This window comes from Venturia canescens, chromosome 1 (genome assembly GCF_019457755.1).
Source record: "Venturia canescens isolate UGA chromosome 1, ASM1945775v1, whole genome shotgun sequence".
NCBI classification, from domain to species: Eukaryota; Metazoa; Arthropoda; class Insecta; order Hymenoptera; family Ichneumonidae; genus Venturia; species Venturia canescens.
This window is the reverse complement of record NC_057421.1, coordinates 24733095-24751622: the sequence shown is the minus strand read 5'-3', so window position 1 is coordinate 24751622 and position 18528 is coordinate 24733095. Positions and strand designations below refer to the sequence as shown.

The window sequence follows — 18528 nt, the reverse complement described above, 5'->3', positions numbered from 1 at the left end:
TTCGAGAAGAATAACGACGAATACGACGAGACTATCGACAATATTCAAACGTTACTTCGCTCACCGTTGAAACCGTTGATTCACCAAGATAGCGTAGCCCAAATAATCAGTGGAATAAATGGGGATATCGAACCCTCGAAAATTGTAGTGAACTCACTACCAAGAACAGATTTCTCGATAAAATACAACCTTGATAAGTTGAAATTCGATAAGTTTTACACTTTGAACCTACCGGATGTCGTTTCCGAGGATAAAACGCTAGAATGTACGGAGAAAATGACGGAAGAGAGTTTAGTCGCAACTCCAACTTCTCCAGGGTCTAATTTTCAGGTTGAAGACGATGAAATTGTGTGGCAGGAGGATTTGCCAGCCAGGCTCGAGAGTATTGGCACATCGATGACAACGAATACGGAGTCGAAAAACCCGTCGAAGAATCCGAGTGAGTCACTCGAAGTATTCGATTGGTCGATCGAGCCTAGCGAAGAAGGATGGAATTCGGAGGATGAGCGAGCGCAACGAGCCTCGAGCGGAAGCTTGGAAAACGATAAATCTCGGATACAGACGGTAGACGATCTCGAAATCGACGACGATGACAACACCGCTGAATCTTTTGAAAAGGACATAAGCAGTTCGGCAAACGAGATAATCGCCCACCTTGATATCCGGGAACTGTACGTTTGCGCAGCAAATATAGTTGACGAGGTAATCGAAGCGGTTTCGTCTCTCGACAGAATAGTTCCAGAGTCTCTCACGGACGTCGAATCCATCGAAGATTACGAGAAGAAAGTTCTGCTTGACGCTGCCCGGGAGATGGTTGCCCAGAGACTCGATCTGGACTCGACGAACAACAATTCGGAGCGTGAAATCACCGAAATGATCGACGATTCCGTATTGTCGAGTGAAAACGAAGAGAAGAATACTCACGATCACAGTAGCAGCAGCACCAGCAGCGCCAGCGTCATCGTCATCGACGAGATAGTTCATCACATAATCGACAAGTATGTCAAAAAAAAACGCGGCACTTTTCACTCGAAGAAGGTAAAAGAGTCGACGAATATTGGCATCGTTAAGGAGATGCATCGCAACACCGAGTCAAACAAAGGAAATGAACCGAGCGAAGTAATCGTCGCGTTTCAAAGCCTCGCTCGTCGCAATCAAACCGATAATAGTTTGGAATTGAACATGGCGATCGAGACTGGCTTCGGGGAAGCAGAAAAAGATGAAATCGTGGCTGATGTCGATCCGTGGAAAAACGTTACCGAAGTCGCGGAGCCTGAGTTCGACGACAACGAAGAGCCTTCTTCAATGTCACCGGAACGTCAAGAGTTCACGAGTTCCGCATCCACGGAAAACGATACGAAATCTGACAGCAGCAAGGAAAAAGATGGCCGCTTGGTGGTCGTCGAATCTCCTCGATCTTCGACCCAGCGTAAGAACCCTCCGTATTTTTGTCTCATCGAATACACGGGTCCGGAGAACCTGGACAACGAAGAGGACAATCTGGATGAGAGAGACGAGACTAATGACGTAGTTCGAGATCTCCTGGACCCTCTGAATTGCATACCCGAAGAGAATTCGGACGAGATCGTCGAGGATTCCGAGGAGAAAACAGGCTTGGGGGTGATCCCTGAGGACGGAGAAAATAATACGGATGTAGAGGACTGTTGCGACGACACTTGTGACGAGATTTGGAACAATACTTATACGCTTTCGGATCGCAGCGAAGACGCGGCGAGCGGGAGTCTTCACTGCAGCACTTACAACGCCGACGTGTCGAGCAGCAACGACGATACTCGTCAAACCTCGTCAGGCATCGATAACGACGAAGCCTTCGATACAACGGCGAATTACGCCGATATCTCGACGACGACGAATCTTGTCACTCGAAATATTGAAACGAGCTTTCAATGCGACACTCCTGCTGCGGAGGTAATACGCGAGAAAGAACCGGCTCGGCATTGCCCACACAATGTTTCCGTTGAGTCAACGGATTCACGAATTCTCGCAGGAACAGATTGCCTTTCCTGCTCTCACGATACCAACGAATTTGTCAGACTCGAGAAAGAACTTTCGATCGATCGGGAACGAAACAGTTGTCGCGAAGTTGCAACTAACGAAGCTGCCGCTACGATCAGTCCCCCTTTGTGGCAGCTTTCTAATTCACCCTTGAAATCCCTCCCGCGATACGAAGAAACGAGCCTCTACAGAGTCGTTTCGAATATCAATCTCACAGACACGATTTCGAGCCACGGCGAACTCCCCTCGGAACGCGAATGACACGCTTTTTTCTTTCTTTTTAAATATTCTTTTTTCCCCCTTCTCGTAGCACCATTTCTTGCACGAAGCGGCGTAAACCTCGAACTTCGGCACGCTTGACAAAGTTTTTTTTTCTCACCCACCAAGCCAAGGATACACCAGAATATTTGCTTATTCGTCGATAATTAATTGTCTTGATAATTGAGTAAACGGACTTTGAATTATAAACCAAATTCGCTGGACCGAATATTTAATTGTATCGAACTAAAGATACAAAGAACTTTCAACGTTTGACTATTGGATAACAAATCGGTTAATCGGGGTCTCTTGCCGCAACAGGCTTTTTCAGACGCTCTAGCGTTCGATTCGTGAACTACACCGTTTTATATGCTCAAACTCTTTATCGATCGATGTGCTTTAAAAACATTTCATTGTCAGTTGAGAGTTTATTAATGATTTTGTAAAAGATGTAATGGCAATTTTATTCATCGATACATAGATTGAAAATCCGTACTATTTTCTAGGTTTAATTATTTTTTTTATTTCATTTAGTTTTTATATCTAATCTAGTATTATCGACGGACGATCGCCATTACATTTTGTCTCACGAGATTGCACTTCTTGGGTTGTAATTTCACTCCAACACTCTTAATGTGCTTTAATAACGCATGTACTTAATAAATGCATTTCGCTTTTGTGTTCCTTCATTACATAAATTTACGCCATTATATTTATCTACTACATGACTAAAAACTCTAACACTCGCTAAAAAGTGACTAACACCGTTTGCTGAGGTAAGCTGTGTTTCTGGTTCAATGTCTCGTTTGTTTGCATTTTTTCAAAATTATCGACGGGAATTCTCGGTCGATAGTTATTGGTTTTACCATCAGTTGTATGCTTGGCGAAAGAAAAACATGGCTCCAAACGAGTCTGGCAAAGTGCGCGTTTTTGTTTCAGGAGAAAACACGGTAAATGGTGACCACTCTGACGCTCATCATAGCACCTTTTCTCAGAGCAGCAAAGAGGTTTGTGAACGCTTCATTCACTATTTGTGATACAGAAAAAATGTTTGGAATTAGGGTATCCAAGATTGTAAAAAAGTCGCAGAGATCAAACAATCCAGCCATTCTTTCCTCGGATAATAAAACGTGCTTCACTTTGAAATGTTTTCAATTACTTTTTCGAGAATTCGAGTCATTTGAAAAATTCTTTCCGTTCTAATCGCGCTGTGGGTTTTCAGAATTATTTTTTCTCGGGATGTTCCTTTTTCGGATTTTAGGAACACATTTTTTGCGACTTAACCTCAAATAGATTTCAGTAAGGAGTATTCTTCGAGAAATAGCTTTCACGAAAAAACTTGTGTTTCTCACATTAGAAGGAAACGACAACGTTAAAAAACGTAATAATGATCGAACTGCCCGAAGGCGAATGACCACATTAATATATATACGTATAGTTTTGTATTTGAGAACTTCCGTGTTAAGGGTTCGATGTCGCAGGATGTGAGCGTCAGTGAGGAATCGCCCAAGAAGGAAAAAAAGAAGAAGAAGGGTCTGAGAACACCGTCTTTCCTGAAGAAAAAAAAGGAGAAAAAGAAGCCAATCGAGGCGTAGGTGTTCCGCAAAATAGGGTATGTGATATGCTTTTATTTTATTTCTTTTTTTTAATGAAAAACGATTTCAAGATATGGCTGGATTAGTCACTGCAGCGCCATCTTTAGTAAAAAAGTAAAACTGAATTTGGCATAAAGAAATTGTGCGCTCCCTTGTGGCCGAATGTAGCAACGCATTATTTTCATTCGACCTCTACATACTTTTTGTAACTCGATGAGTAGCAATGAAAATGAGGCGCGAGCATGCCAAATATTTTATGTGCAATAATAAAAAATACTTTGTGCTCAATTAGTAGTGGAAAAAATCACTGAAAATAAGTGCGTCAATTGCCATCGAGTAATTCTCTGTTGACACAATATTTTTGTTCTTGATATTTCAGTTTTTGCACAAATCGCCGCAAATGAAAGAGATTATCGTGAGCGAAGAAGCGCGAACAAATTTCATTCGAGTTTGGAGATGATCGAAATAAAAAAACAAACAAATGCGAAGGAGCATACACGAGAAAATGAAGCGAACAATGAGTGATCGAATCGAAGGACCTGAAGAAAAAATAAATGAAAGCCGAGAGCTATACAATCACAGCATCTTTCCAGGACTCAAGACTGCCATCACACATTATACATCTTCGATAAGGAAATTAATTATTATAATATTGTTAATGTTTTTACGTTTTTAATTTGTTGAGCCTCGCGCGCGCGTGCTCCGCCTCGCATGTACACACTCACACAAAGACACATACCACTTGAAAGCCGGGGGCGAGAGAGGAATGAAGAGAAAAAGTGACACGGAGAAAGAGAGAGAGAGGAAAAAAATCGTGAAATTATTGGGCGGTTTAGCAACGCATTTTCTTGTGTAGCGGGAATTATATATATCTATATATAAATATGCATTGTTACGCCGAAAAGGCTCAATGGAAAAAGTGAGTGAGAGAGAGAGAGAGAGTAAAACAAATGACCGCAGATGAGGCTTTACGAAAATAACTGTATGACGTACAACGTTTTATAATATGAATTTAACGAGCATCCACATATGTCTATTACAGCGAATGTAACGAAGATATGATGTTTGCGATATGATGAGACCGAATTGAATTCCCGGATATATAAATATTGATGTATATGGATATACGATTGATTACTTCGTTCGTCCATTTCATCGTTGCACACGGTTTACATCGATTCACGAATCCACACGACTTAGCTTTTCTCTTTCGTCTCTTTGTTTGTTGAATCTAATTAAGAGGATGGATCAGTGTTGGTATATCGCAACCGTGAGTGCGAGAGAGATAGTTGCAAATTTCGAAATCGAGATTCTTTGACAGAGTTTGATTGATTAAAAAAAGGTTCTGTCAGTCGATTTTTGCCATCGTTCTGCGTAGGCTGACAGAGCCTCTTTTTAATCGATCAAACTGTATCAAAGAATTTCGATTTCGAAAATAACAAGTGAGGTTAGTCGACTGATCCATACTCTTAAGACTGTGCGGCGTCCGATTGGACGGAGTTATAGTTCTGGTAAAGGTAGTCGCGGTCAACGCGACATCTGGCGACGAAAATCTTACCCATTCCGAGTCGCCGAGCACATATTTTGTTGCGTGTTTTTTTTGTTGAAAGTATGATTTAATTTTTCGAACTATTTGTTTCATATTCAGACAGAAATTTTTCCGCCTGTTTCACCTATCACATCGGACACTTTTTCCAGCATGAGATGTGACGTGTTGGGGAAATATCGCAAAAGTGTCGCTTGTACAAATTACCTGTAGTCTCAAAAAAGGCCCCTCGAATCGGGAGCACTCCTGTGTATAAAAGGGAGTTCGATAAATATCTACAAATATATGGCTCTAAAAAACGATGACTTTCTTTCAAACGTCTTTTAGAAAATAGCATTAATAAAAAATTGACATATTTGAAATGAAAAAGAAAAAAAGGAGTACGAAGTGACTGTGAGCTGCCATTTTTTGTCATCCTGCGCTTTGATCACCAATTAAATCGTGTTTCAACAAAGTTTATTATATGAGTATATATATATATATATATATAAATAGTCACATTGATCCGTTGGAAATATGTTTATAAACATACTTTTCCAGCGGGTTTATAACAAGGGACTAAATATTCGACGACTCGATTGAAAAAAAAGATGTATTGATTCCAAACGATTCGTGTAACAAGTCGATCATGTAATTTTTAGAGCAAAAACATTATTTATGACTCATTTTGTCATGATATACATTCATTGTGAATGAATTTCTGCATTCGTACGCCCTCTGGCGCTCGAGAGTTCGGGAGCATCGACACCATCATTATTGTTATTATTATTATTATTATTATTATTATTATTATTATTATATTCATTACTATTTTTGATTCTTGCGCTGCCTTGCATCGGTTCGAACATCAATGTACATCTCGTGTGTAACGCTCGATGAAATTACCCCGTCTCCCGTTTTGCGCTGCCTTTGACGACGAAAAAAAAATATAAAATGGCCTAGGAAAGCTTCGCGATGCGTCCGCAAGTGAACTGCGAGGGCTATCGATTATGCAAATCTGGCTGGCAATATGTATTAGTATATAGTGAAAAAAAAAAAACAATCGAAGCACATATGAGCTTATCGTCGCATTGCGTTAATTTTTTGTCCGCCTATGTTCGGCAGAGGGGAGGGAACAAAAAGCTTTAACAAAAAATAAAGAGGAGCAACTCGCGCCCTCGGGATTAACCTCGATTCGCTTTACACCACACTCACGAACTACACACAAAACACACCACCCACACACGATGATATTTATCCGCATTCTTTCTTCCCCGTTAATGCGAGTTGCGAAATTAAATGATAACAAAAAAACGACAAATAGTTTATTGATTGTTGTCTCAATTGCACCGCACCAATGGAACACACGTATATCTCTCTGTGGCAGCGAGCATTCCGAAAAAAAGAAAAATGGCTCGATCGCATACACGCGATAAACGTACCTCTCCTTCTTTTGTACATTGAATGATTTGGTGAAACTCTTCTCTTGTGTGACACATGTGCTATATACAATTTTCTATATGCCATGTTTCCACATATATCTATATATATATATATATTATATTTACTAGAGTAAGGCAGTAATCGTGTGTTGTCGTTTGCCGGATTTGAAGTTCTGTGACGATAGCATCGGTCGACGCAGCGATCGAGAAATACTAGTAGCAAGGCACGAGCTCCTCTTCCCCCCTGCGATCTGCGTAAATTTGTATGCTCGATATTTTTTTTATAATATGAAATAACGCCTTATTATGTTAGCTTTTAGTTGTGAATATGATATACGGTGTTAAACAACGTCGTCGCGATCGTGGTTGCGCGTCGTATTCATCGTCTCATCTACGATTATTTACATCATTTTCTATTGTCTAAGTCCCCCATCCCCCTCTCGCCAGTACCCTCGATGAACAAAGCGACAGCCAGCGGCGAAACGAAACGATCTAAATAAAATAGCGCACGAAACGTTTTAACATAACCTCGATATAAAACTGGTCTTACGATGCTTTGTCTCAACGACGCGACATTCATAGTGTAATTCAAAATTCCAACTCTCGACCCTCTACCTACAGCTGTATTTATTACTTCTACACCTGATATTGTGCTACAAAACCGAAAAACTTGACAATGAAACGTTACGAGTGTGAGAAAAATTCTTTGATCTTTAGTCGAACCAGGTTATATTTCGCTCGAATTGCTTCAACAAAAACGTAACAATACACATGTATACAACTATCTACTTTTTCTCATCGGAGTCGTCAGATATTTTCGCCAAACGCACTACAAATCCATCGTCAAGAGCTTTCGGTTCATTTTCCATCCGCACTTCCGCACATATTAACTCCTGTCGTCGCCACCGTCGTTCGTCAACGTGCGCTTCGCATGCCATAAAATAATCCGAAGTTCTGGGCGTATCATTTTTTCTTGAAAGAGATACTTGGGAAGATCAGAGATGATTCGACGACGGACAAACACACGCTCATTCGGTATTCAACATTTTTCTATTCTGTCGTAGATTTTCGTTTCCTCAAGTTCTTGTTGATAATTTTTAACCAAATGCGACTATCATGTCGATAAAAGCGAAGGAATCGTAGACAATTAAACTCCGTTATTAAAGCATAAAGCGAAAATCTTTGTCCTCTAACAAAATGATTGCGATGCGTACTCGCTTCCTCCAAATAAAATTTGTGACGAGAATATTTAATAGTAGGGTTAACATATGACTATGCGATGTTGACTATTTGCGGTTATGTTATGATGTTGCGGTTATACAATGTGGCATGATTGACGTATATCTACTTACAACACATATTAGTACAACGTATTTATATACTTATTAAATATCGAATTAGAGCAGTATATATTATATCGATAAATGAAATTACATTGGAAAAAAAATCTTGTATGCCACGAAATTGTGATTTTTACGATCAGGGTGTTGATATTTCTCATCCATAAAAAACGTTAGGTTCTATTTTGAAATAAATTACGAGAAAACTTCGTATCTCCATATCTTGGGAATAGAATCTTTTTCGATCTACGGATAGGCTTTTTTCAGGTAAAATACTCTTAATTATGACTAAAAACTTCTCTTTCCACTTTTAGTATTGTGTCGGTGAAGGAGGAAAAATTCTGAAATATATTCCGCCGTAGGTAAAATTAGAAGAAAATATAATGCCCGAGTAATTCGGTACGAGAGCCCATGCGTATGACTTTTCGGAACTTTCGTGAATATTATTTTTCGACTCGATTTGGTACAGGTGTTATTGACGAAACTCGACCGCATGACCTTCAAGCCAAACGATGCTTTCGCGCGACTGTTATCAGTGATTACAAGGTTATGTACATTCTCACACGCATGATCGGATGCAGATTTTGTTCAGAAGCGATTGGGAATAAACCGGGCGAAAAAAACGAGGTTGAAGTGATGGATACTTTTATTTCTCACTGTTTATATATTATTTTTCTACAGTGTTCAAAGTAGTTATGATTTGATTATCGCTGTTGCAAGCCTGTAAATATAGAACACTTCTTTCTTTTGCAACAAAAGATTCAATAATATTATTTTCCAAATATAAAATACTATTAAGCTATTTTTACCGCTTTCCATGTAAAATCGTTCGATAAATAATTAAAAAATTGATCGACCTACTTTGTTGTCACGTAATATTAAAACAGAGGCGTTTGCGCGTATTTTTTAGATTCGAGTATATAAATTTTGTTTGATTCTGCCAAGCATCGCGAAATTTCATCATTCCCATGATGCAACATCTTAATTTAAAAAACTCAAGAAAAACAGTCCTCGGGCATGCAATTAAAATTAAGATTGTTCACAAATCAGCAGTAAGCAACAGTTTCAATAAATAATTAGAAAAAAAAAATACTGCATCCCTTGTGGGGATCGAACCCACGACCTTTGGATTAGAAGTCCAACGCGCTATCCTCTGCGCCAAAGGGACTTGAGAATTTTTAATATAATGGACCATTTGGTGTCGTTGCTCACTCTTACATCACAATTCCGTCAATTGTGCTGATTTATCGATCGATATTATGATAAAAATACTTAATTTTTCAGTAGAAATTTTCGAAAAAAATTTCGGAGCCGATTCTAACATTTTATACCAATGCGTACATTCTACCTACATAACTGAGGGAAAGTAAAAATATTGCGTTACAAGAATTTTCATCACATTTTTCATGGCAAAAAAACGTGTAAATAAAGGAAACGACTTTGACGTTTGTGGATTTGGGTAGCAAATTATTTGAGAATTCCTTCCTACAGGAAATTGTAAATTTTTCCAAAATTGTAACCACTGCAGACTATTGTACATGCATACATAATATTGAGTGCAATATTATCTCGAAATGTTTTTCAGATAGGAAAGTCCGTTTTTGAGGGATCCCTTGTGTTTTTGTCATAATTATTAATAAAGTTATTTCTGAAGAACGTCTAGCAATCAAATATTCCATATTTTCAAATCATTTAATACAGAGTCAAAAAAGTTTCGAAGTCATATTTGAGTGACAAACATTCAACTATTTTCATAGCCCTCCACTTGCAATACCGTTGAATTTCCCATCAATATTAAAACCTCACAATCGTTTGATTATTAGAAAAAATGAAAGATTCAGCACGAATAGAAAACTCGAGCATACTGGATCAGTCGACACTTAAAAAAAAACTACTTGTCTCCGATTAAAATCATGGAATTCTCAATCCAGCAGAATAAATAGACTGTCAAAATCGCTGTTCCACAACAGCATCTAATTTTCCTTAAATTACTTTCGAGAGGCTTAAACAAGGAAGCTTAATAAAAAGGCAAAAGTTCAGTCGTTTAGCTTTTATTATTTTCATCATTAAATATAAGATGGATATTTACAAAGGATCTTTACCGCTGGAGGATAATATTGACTAACGCATTTTTCTCGAAACAATACAGTAATATTGAAGTTACGTGGATAGTATATACAACGAGGAGAATTTCCATATCCAGGAAAGGGATAAGTACCTAACAAAAATTACGTACGTAATTAAAACGAATTAATCGTAATACGCGAAATTGAATTTTCTTTCGCATTTCCCTTTTTTTTTTTTTTTAAAACGTCAAATCAGAGTATCTAAATGTAAACAAGAGTCTATAACAAATGAGCCAGATATTTACATGTATACGAGACGTAAGATAAGTATTAATACATTTAAATGCAAGTCTTTGGCACATCTACGTGATAAACTGTATTTAAAATACTCAAAAATCAAAGAGAATCTTCACTCTCCTGTACGAAAGAAGGTACAACGATGATATCGTAGGGGAGTTGTTGCTTCGAGTATATTTACAACTCGAATGCAAATTGTCAGCCTCTACTTGTCATAGGAAATCCGTTGTTCGTTAGGTCGTGTAGGAATTCGTACCATTTTTGTTAGGCTGAAGGAGGAATCTACCCAAAAATTCAGATCTAGGCCTCAAATTACAACGTTGGCCAATATATAATTTTCTAGTCGTATATCCAAAACGTAATGGATTATCTCGGACGTTCTACCACGTTTTCAAAACGTCCGGCCGTAATCGCTTATCGGCGATATTTTATCTCACCAAAACTACTCGTATTTTGAAAATCTCGTACAGAATTTATATCTCGTCGAAAATTCTATTCTTTGACGTATTCTTCTGCTTTTTCGTGCAGATCAATGGAATTTCTAACCATTAAATAATGTGTCTTTGTCATGAGGAATAATGATAGCTTGAAAAGCTCCTAAATTCTCGTTATTTCATCGATTATTCATATCTCCATTTTTTATTTTATCTAAAAACGTTGAATCAATAAATCGGCCACAAAATGCTCGAATAACGAACGGACTCGGCTTCGCCTCGCTGCACATCTTCTGTACGCAGCTCTAGGTACAGCACACGGGGTCAAATCGGCAACTCGATGCCGACTGACGTTCAAGATGTCTCCATTCCTTCCCTGTGGCATGCAACAGAACCAACAATCCTATTATTTTCGCCACGTGACCGCGGACAGAAAAGATAATCAAGTTTTCCGCGAGTCCTCAATCCAGAAAGGATTTTCGCGCTACTTTATTCCTTGGATAAAAAAATTCATTATTTTCAAATGAAAAATGGATTTACGAGTATTCGCAATCTTCAATCACAAATTATGCATTCTTTCATCTGTCACATTTTTGCACCAATTCCAAAGTTCGAGCATGTACTAATTTTACGGCAACTGTCAAAACTTCGTTTTCGTCTTCTCGAGTAATGAAAAATTACGTAGTTGGAAAAATTGCGAGGACCAAGGAAATCTCAACAATTTTCTTTGAATGTGTACAACCATATAAAAAAATGAATAACTTTAATCAACTCGTACTCAACGTGGCCTCGTACGAAGACCAAGCATTTTATGCTCCGATCTGTGAGCATACAATAGCGAATGCAACATGCGAAATTTGATCTTATTATAACACGACGATTCGAATGATGAAAGATTTTTTTGATTATTCTGTAAACACATTCAAAATAATGGAGAATCTTTCCACCAATTGTAAAAGAAAAAAAGACACCATTGAGCATATCGAACATTTGAATCAACAAGAAATTTTGGAAGTCAAAAGAAACAACTACACGTGAAAAATATCTCATATTAGTATAGTCCTTTGTGTGATAATTGTGGTTAGTCCATTGATAAATCATGCCCATGCTGTAATAAGAAAGAAAAAACAGCGTAAGAAGAATAAATTTAAAAAAATGAATAGAAATTGTAGATATTTGAAGGCCTCGGTGTACATACTGAACGAAAATCTCGAAGATCACGTGGGAACGTTACACAAGAATTCTTCGCAGATACTATGACAGTTTGGAGACATTTTATTTATTGCCTTTAGCTTCGTAAGATTTATAATCATTAATATTATCCACATATATTACAGTTTTATTTTTTCTCTTCTTCCTCTTCGTTATATACACAAGGATACTTCTATACACTATATAATGTACTTTGTATATATCATAGTGAGAAAATTTTCCTGTCGAATGTATACAAACATCGGTAATAAAAATGGGAGACGGGATCGAAAATCTAACTACGCAATAGAAAGTACGGAAAACTAAAAAATACAGAAACGATTTATACATACGACTTTTCTTTTTTTTTGTTTTCGTTTTTTTTTTTGTGAAAAATTGGGCAGCGGTATGACTTACAGGAACCATGTCTAAGACACTAATTGGACTAGTCGATCGTTTATATTAATCATCATGTTATACATTCCCTCGAATGAAGAAGAAAAAATTAGAAAAATTCAACGACACATCTGTGGCGTTGATTGTTTGGAATGATCAATACCGAAATTACTCGAATTTTTGAAATTATTAACTAAAATCGTTTGAAAGCTGAATTTTTGATTTGTGTGTTTTTTTTTTTTTTTTTATTATTTACCTCAAAGCGTAAACTAAATCAACGTTCATTGTTGTACTTGTAACCGTAAATTCTTTTTCTGTTTTTTCTCAATGCACGTTGGACAACGCTATTTTAGTGGCCTAACTAAACGTCAGTTGAACATTGTATCGTTGTAACAAAGACGCATTTTATCTCGTTGCAGTTACGAATTTAGCTGAAGAATATCAATCAAATCAATTGCAGTCGCTCATTTTATATATATATATATACTTTATATAAATTTTTATTTGAATATTTTCGATGAACCACTACAGCTAATTAATACTGCAACAGAGTTTATAAACGAATATTATAAAATGCTATACCTAACTATCTAAATCTCAGTTAGAATATTTTTGAAATTGTTTATTCTTTGAAATATTTTAATGCAGAACATTGTTCAACTAGTAAACGTCACCTTCGAGTTTTTAAGCAAACATCTTTCGGATTGACTTCCGGTACGACTAATTAACGTAGTTACGTCTCAAATAATTATGTTTTTCTCTCTTCCTTTACTTCTTATCACGATAAATAATAAATAATTGGACTGAAAAATGAACGCAAGCAAAATAAATAAAAAATCTGGAGGAAGAACTGGTACGCATTTTTTTTCAAAATTGCGATATACTGCATAGGAGAAAGGAATTTTTTTCAAACACGGGCGAGCGCGACCTATTGGAAAAATAATTTACACGTCGTTCATTCAATGGCCCATTGAGTAAAAAATATAATTTTGATCGAATGCAATAAAATTATGATTTTTTCGAATCGGCTCACCCTTAAAACGTCGGGTCATTGAAACATTCGTAGTTTTGCAAAATCTTCTCTCATTACTTCAACTATGAATTTTCTACAAAAATTTTAGTGACTAAGAGTAAAGACGATAGCGAATGTGAGCCATATTCACATTTGACAAGTTTAGAGAGCTCTTTCGATTCTTTGGCCATAAGATTAACTTCTTATGAAAACTAACGAATTCGTCAGCTTTTTTGTCGTCGCGAAATTCTTCAATTTAAATATATTTTCATGATCGAAACGAACTCGTGTACGTTGCGTCAACGATGCAATTTTTCAAGAGTTTCAGTAAGAAAAAAAAAACCAGGAACGTCAATGCAGACTCTGCTTCCAATATCTTCGTTTCATCAAATTTTCATATAGACTAATCAAAAAATAAATTTATAATCGCATTATTGACGCTTCATGAAAATCTAGCAATTTACTTCCAACGCGGAAGTGAATCGTATACTAATTGACGGTCGTCGTACTTCTAATAGATCGCAGAACTTAATGCTACAATGATGCTCGATATTGAGAATTTTTGTTAAATAAAATAAAATTTAAAAAAATAAAAAAATGCAGAATAATTAGTCAAATTCGCAAAGCGAAGAAAAAAAAACAAATAATGAGAATAAATAAATAACACAACTATACACGATAATGCTAGATTAATGTTTCTAGATTTTCCGTACAGTTAGGATCAGCGATGAGAAGAAGGCGATGAGCAGCTTATTTTACCTTGTTCCAATGAAATACAAGAGTTAGTCGTGTGTTTGAATTACGATTGATGAATGATTTACGATTAACGCAAAGCATGAGCCAAAAGTTTAAGTTCAAAAGTATACATAATACATACAATATCTATATATATATGTATAATATAACTATGTTATTATATAATACTTGTAAAAAGACCAGCACCACGTCGTATAGTAATTTAAATGAATTCAAATAATTCGATCGTCTTTACTACCGTAATGATTTTATTATTTACCAACTAATACGTACGTAAACGACCCGTGTTTCTGATTTCTTTGTTCATTAACAGAGATTCAACGTTCGATACCATTATCAATATACGATTTGTACAGATATATATTTCGTTTATCATTCTATACTCAACTGGTCTTGTCTTTCCACAAGGCACGGACAAAAAAAGAGCTTTGTCCCGAACGAATTTCAACAGCATTAATTTTTTCTCCGTCTTCTACCTTCGAAATCCAGTTTAAGTATAAGTATGTGTAAGTGTTTTATCGTTTTTGTTTTTCCTTTTCCCCTTTTACATTCGTTACAAGTTAGCCCAGATCCAAACACCAATGGGATTCCCATTATAATTTTTCGGCAACGAATGGACTAGGAATCTGAATATGCAGGCGAGTGGCAACAGTTGCTCGGAAGTTTGTTTTTTTTTTTTTCGTTCATTAAAAGTAAAAAGTGAAGAATATGAAAATTTTAAAATAGTACACTTTGGAAGAAGAGATCAAATATCAATAACGAAGGAACAATATTCAGATGGAAAAAGAACATTCAACATTAAACAATAATAGAAATCAGTTTAGTACGGTAAAACAATTGCTCCTCGTGTAAAAATGCTGCAACCTCGAAATAGTTTTCTTTTTTTTCTCAGTTTGTGATTTTATTATTTAATATTTTTTCTAGTCATTATTCCAGAGATGAATTATATCTTCACATTCAAGCTGATGCTTCTGCCTACGTATGCAGAGGTCAGACTAGACCACACATGCTGAAAAGACACCGATTACACGTCAACCAACGTCACCGCTGTAATCCTGATCATTCAGAAGATTACGGTTGTAAATGGCAGCCCTGTAACTATACCTATTTGTAGCTGGTCGATCGGGAACTGGCGGTGGTACGAGAGCTACCTCGGCGTTCAACAGAGCACCGCTGCCGCTCTCGTCAACCTCGCCTATGCAACTCTCCACGAGTGAAGGCTCCACTTCCGTGAACGCGAGTCTTGATCGCAGTAAATAAGCGTACGTTTTGTACCTTTTCAACTGAAACACAATTATATACAATTTTAATACAGAAAACTTCATTTTATTAGTCTCGTGTTTATTGTGACGAACTCTCGAATTTAATGTGATTTAATATTTATGAAGATACGAATATTTGTCACCGTTCATCGTGGCGCTTAACTTTTGGGTTCATTGAAAAAAATGCATCTATGAAAATGCGTCTTTTCTAACCTCGTAATGAAGATACGCATCTTTTTCCTTGTAATTCTGAACAGTAAGAGCCTTGGCACCCCGTTCAGGTGGATGCCGTCTGTGCTCGTCCAGTTCCGCTTCCAGTCTATTAACCCTCTCTTCGTGGTCCCTTAATTGTTCCCGCTGCGAGAACAGATGCAACAAAAACGGAAAGGACGTAATGAATAGAACGTAGTTCGAAGACCTCGTGCTGTAGAAACACGAGTCCGGGCAAATCAATCTTTTTTTATCGGTATGAAAAAAAGAGGCTTCGGGGCAAATGAAAAATGGTCATAAATTGTAGAAGCAAAAGAGAAAACGGAATAATTTTGCTCATATTTGCAATTGCATCCATTGAACATGAAAAAAAATGCTAATAAATTAAATTGGATGAGCAATTTTTGAGAACACTAAATTATTAAGTAAAAAAAAGTACATTTTTCTAATGGCCTGATAGAAATGTGACTTCGAACCAATCAACTAGCTGACATTTTTCAGTGCAATAAACACCAAATGTACTTGTCAAATAATTCACGAGTCAAGTATTTTTTGAACTATGTTTAGTATTTCATGCACTTCAAAATTACGCGCTACACAATGATGAATGTGCTGAATGTTTTTCTTTCTAGTTCTAATGAAATTGAGTATTTTTAAAAAAAGTGCAAAAGATTGTTGATGTTTTCAAGTGATTTTCAGTCAATGGAGCGATTTTGTCGAGTTATTCATACGGCTTTAAAAGCACGTAATTAAATAATTAACGAGGCAGGGTCGTTTGATCATAACGACGGTTGTGAGTGCTCTCTAAACATCTAGTAACTGCTATTTGAGGATAAAACGTTTCACGCATGATTCACGTTCTACCAGGCACAATTGATCCAATCCCTAGACTCAAACATTCGTACAATTTCAAGTGAATGTGCAGGTTTTCGTAAAACGGCTAATAAACGAGCGCTCGGCGTGCTGACTATTCAATATTTCTTGTTTTTTGCTTTGCTCTGCTCCTGGTTTTTTCTTTCATTTTTTTTTATCAGCTGAATAGGCGAGATGCTTACAGGCGCCAATTTGGTGTGACTGCAGGGAAGCAAAGGCCGTTGAAACTTTCGTTGAGAACCTACCGCTCCTGCGAGAGGCTGACAAGAGAAACTGGCACAAACGAAATTTATCGTGTCGATCCAAGATTGAAGTTCTTTGGAATCACTGAAATAAAATTTAATATTTTCATTCAATGCGAAAACAACCAACCATGCAATATATCTTCGTCAATATTAAGATCCTTCAAAGTGTTCTACGAATCAAGCTGATATAGGAGAAATATCAAAATTCATCAATTAGAAAAAAATATACCAAAATAATCGAAACTTCGGAATGTTTCGATGAGAGAAGATGTACGACCGAAAAGAGAAAATTAAAAAATTATTTTAGAACATTTCGTCTCAATCAATCATTCAGTAGTTACTGAAATAAATATTATTGTATCTATTCTACGACACCTCATGCAGACTCTTTTTTTAACCGCATTTTTTCAACTACGATCGTCCAGAAAATTTTCCTTTCCAACGATTTCCAAAGGTATTTTAATAATATTGAAACGAGGAAAATGTCCAGGCCTGTGACGAACTTTTACTTGCTTCTTTTTCAATAACTTCGTAACCTGCTCATGGGCAGGATTGTGAGATCATGCATAGAAATGTTATCACAATTCTGATACTCGTGATTTTGGCACAGCATATGGATATCGAAGATCATTCAAAGTACTTGCGAGCGGCAGTGGACAGCTGCTTAATCGCAGCAATGGTCAAAATTACCTCGTTTGGAAGAGATATTCAGCTTGATCGGCAGTCTGCAATCTGAATACATGCTGCTTTTTTGTGTAATCCGATGCTTTGGTGGCAAGTGCGTGATGTATTCTCACAGCATTGTGGAGGCTATCGTTTCGAAACCCATGTTCATCTTTGTGCAAATATAATACAAGTTCTCTCAATGTACAATAATACATTTTCCATCCTCTTTTCCCGAACGGAGCTATAAATAGAGATGAAAAAAAAAAACATTTTTAAATATTTTCAGTAGATCGCAGTTGGTTACAGATCGATAGAAATTTTCGATCGAGAATTCATTACTTTTTTTCCCGTTCGCATCGTAACAGGATTTCCGCATAACGTAGCCCTTTTTAAATTCTGTAGCACCGGTAACGTTTGGCACATCGAGGAACGGATTTCCAGAACCAGACAACGTTGGTCCGTCTCCTTGCTGTACGACCTGCGACGCTGAGTCATCACCTTCCTCGTCCCTACAATTGAAAATCGTGTATAAATTGAGGCGAATCTGCATTTTTTATTTTCTTTGCAACAAGTACAATAAATTTCATCCAAGTAGCTTTCAAGCCTTGTAGTTCATTTCTTTCCATCGGATAGCTTCAAAATATTTTGAGAAAAATTAGAAGATGTTGTCGACAGGAAACAAGCAAAAAAATGAATTTTAATATTCTCGTTGACTCACAATGCCCATTCGAGGGGAAACGATTTGATCGCAGTGTACAGCTGTTTGAGGACATCTCTTGGAAAATTATCTCCATCGTTAAGCTCTGAAAGGTTTTCGATGAATTCGGCACACGACATTTTTCTACCGATATTCTGACCATGAAGATCAGTATTGAGCAGCATGATGGCACACGTCAATGTGTGTACGGCATCTGAAAATATTCATAGCTTTTTATTATCATTTT

At 37.0% G+C, this 18528-nt stretch overlaps 2 protein-coding genes and 1 non-coding gene across 15 annotated transcripts in view; 1 reads left to right on the top strand and 2 right to left on the bottom strand.

Moving 5' to 3' along the window:
• Positions 1–9630, top strand: part of hts (adducin 1-like protein hts) — a 29160-nt gene extending 19530 nt beyond the window's left edge. For 5 of the 8 annotated variants that reach the window (XM_043433028.1, XM_043433023.1, XM_043433022.1 and 2 more), the window contains 3 exons: positions 3214–3281; positions 3741–3886; positions 4249–9630. In XM_043433028.1, coding sequence (XP_043288963.1) covers positions 3214–3281; positions 3741–3869 — 197 coding nt within the window. In that variant the 3' untranslated portion in view covers positions 3870–3886; positions 4249–9630. The remainder of the gene's footprint in view (positions 1–3213; positions 3282–3740; positions 3887–4248) is intronic. The other 3 variants (XM_043433021.1, XM_043433029.1, XM_043433024.1) reach the window with 1 other exon arrangement.
• Positions 9272–9344, bottom strand: TRNAR-UCU (transfer RNA arginine (anticodon UCU)). Its single transcript has one exon. It is a non-coding gene; the product is annotated as a tRNA-Arg (tRNA).
• Positions 9631–10211: 581 nt separating the features above from the next.
• The window catches only part of LOC122418905 (Exchange factor for Arf 6), a 60868-nt gene continuing 52551 nt past the window's right edge, over positions 10212–18528 (bottom strand). For 4 of the 6 annotated variants that reach the window (XM_043433015.1, XM_043433016.1, XM_043433014.1 and 1 more), the window contains exons 8-13: positions 18303–18495; positions 17924–18093; positions 17609–17825; positions 16856–17000; positions 15804–15947; positions 10212–15611 (exon numbers count right to left, since the gene is read on the bottom strand). In XM_043433015.1, coding sequence (XP_043288950.1) covers positions 15360–15611; positions 15804–15947; positions 16856–17000; positions 17609–17825; positions 17924–18093; positions 18303–18495 — 1121 coding nt within the window. In that variant the 3' untranslated portion in view covers positions 10212–15359. The remainder of the gene's footprint in view (positions 15612–15803; positions 15948–16855; positions 17001–17608; positions 17826–17923; positions 18094–18302; positions 18496–18528) is intronic. The other 2 variants (XM_043433017.1, XM_043433018.1) reach the window with 2 other exon arrangements.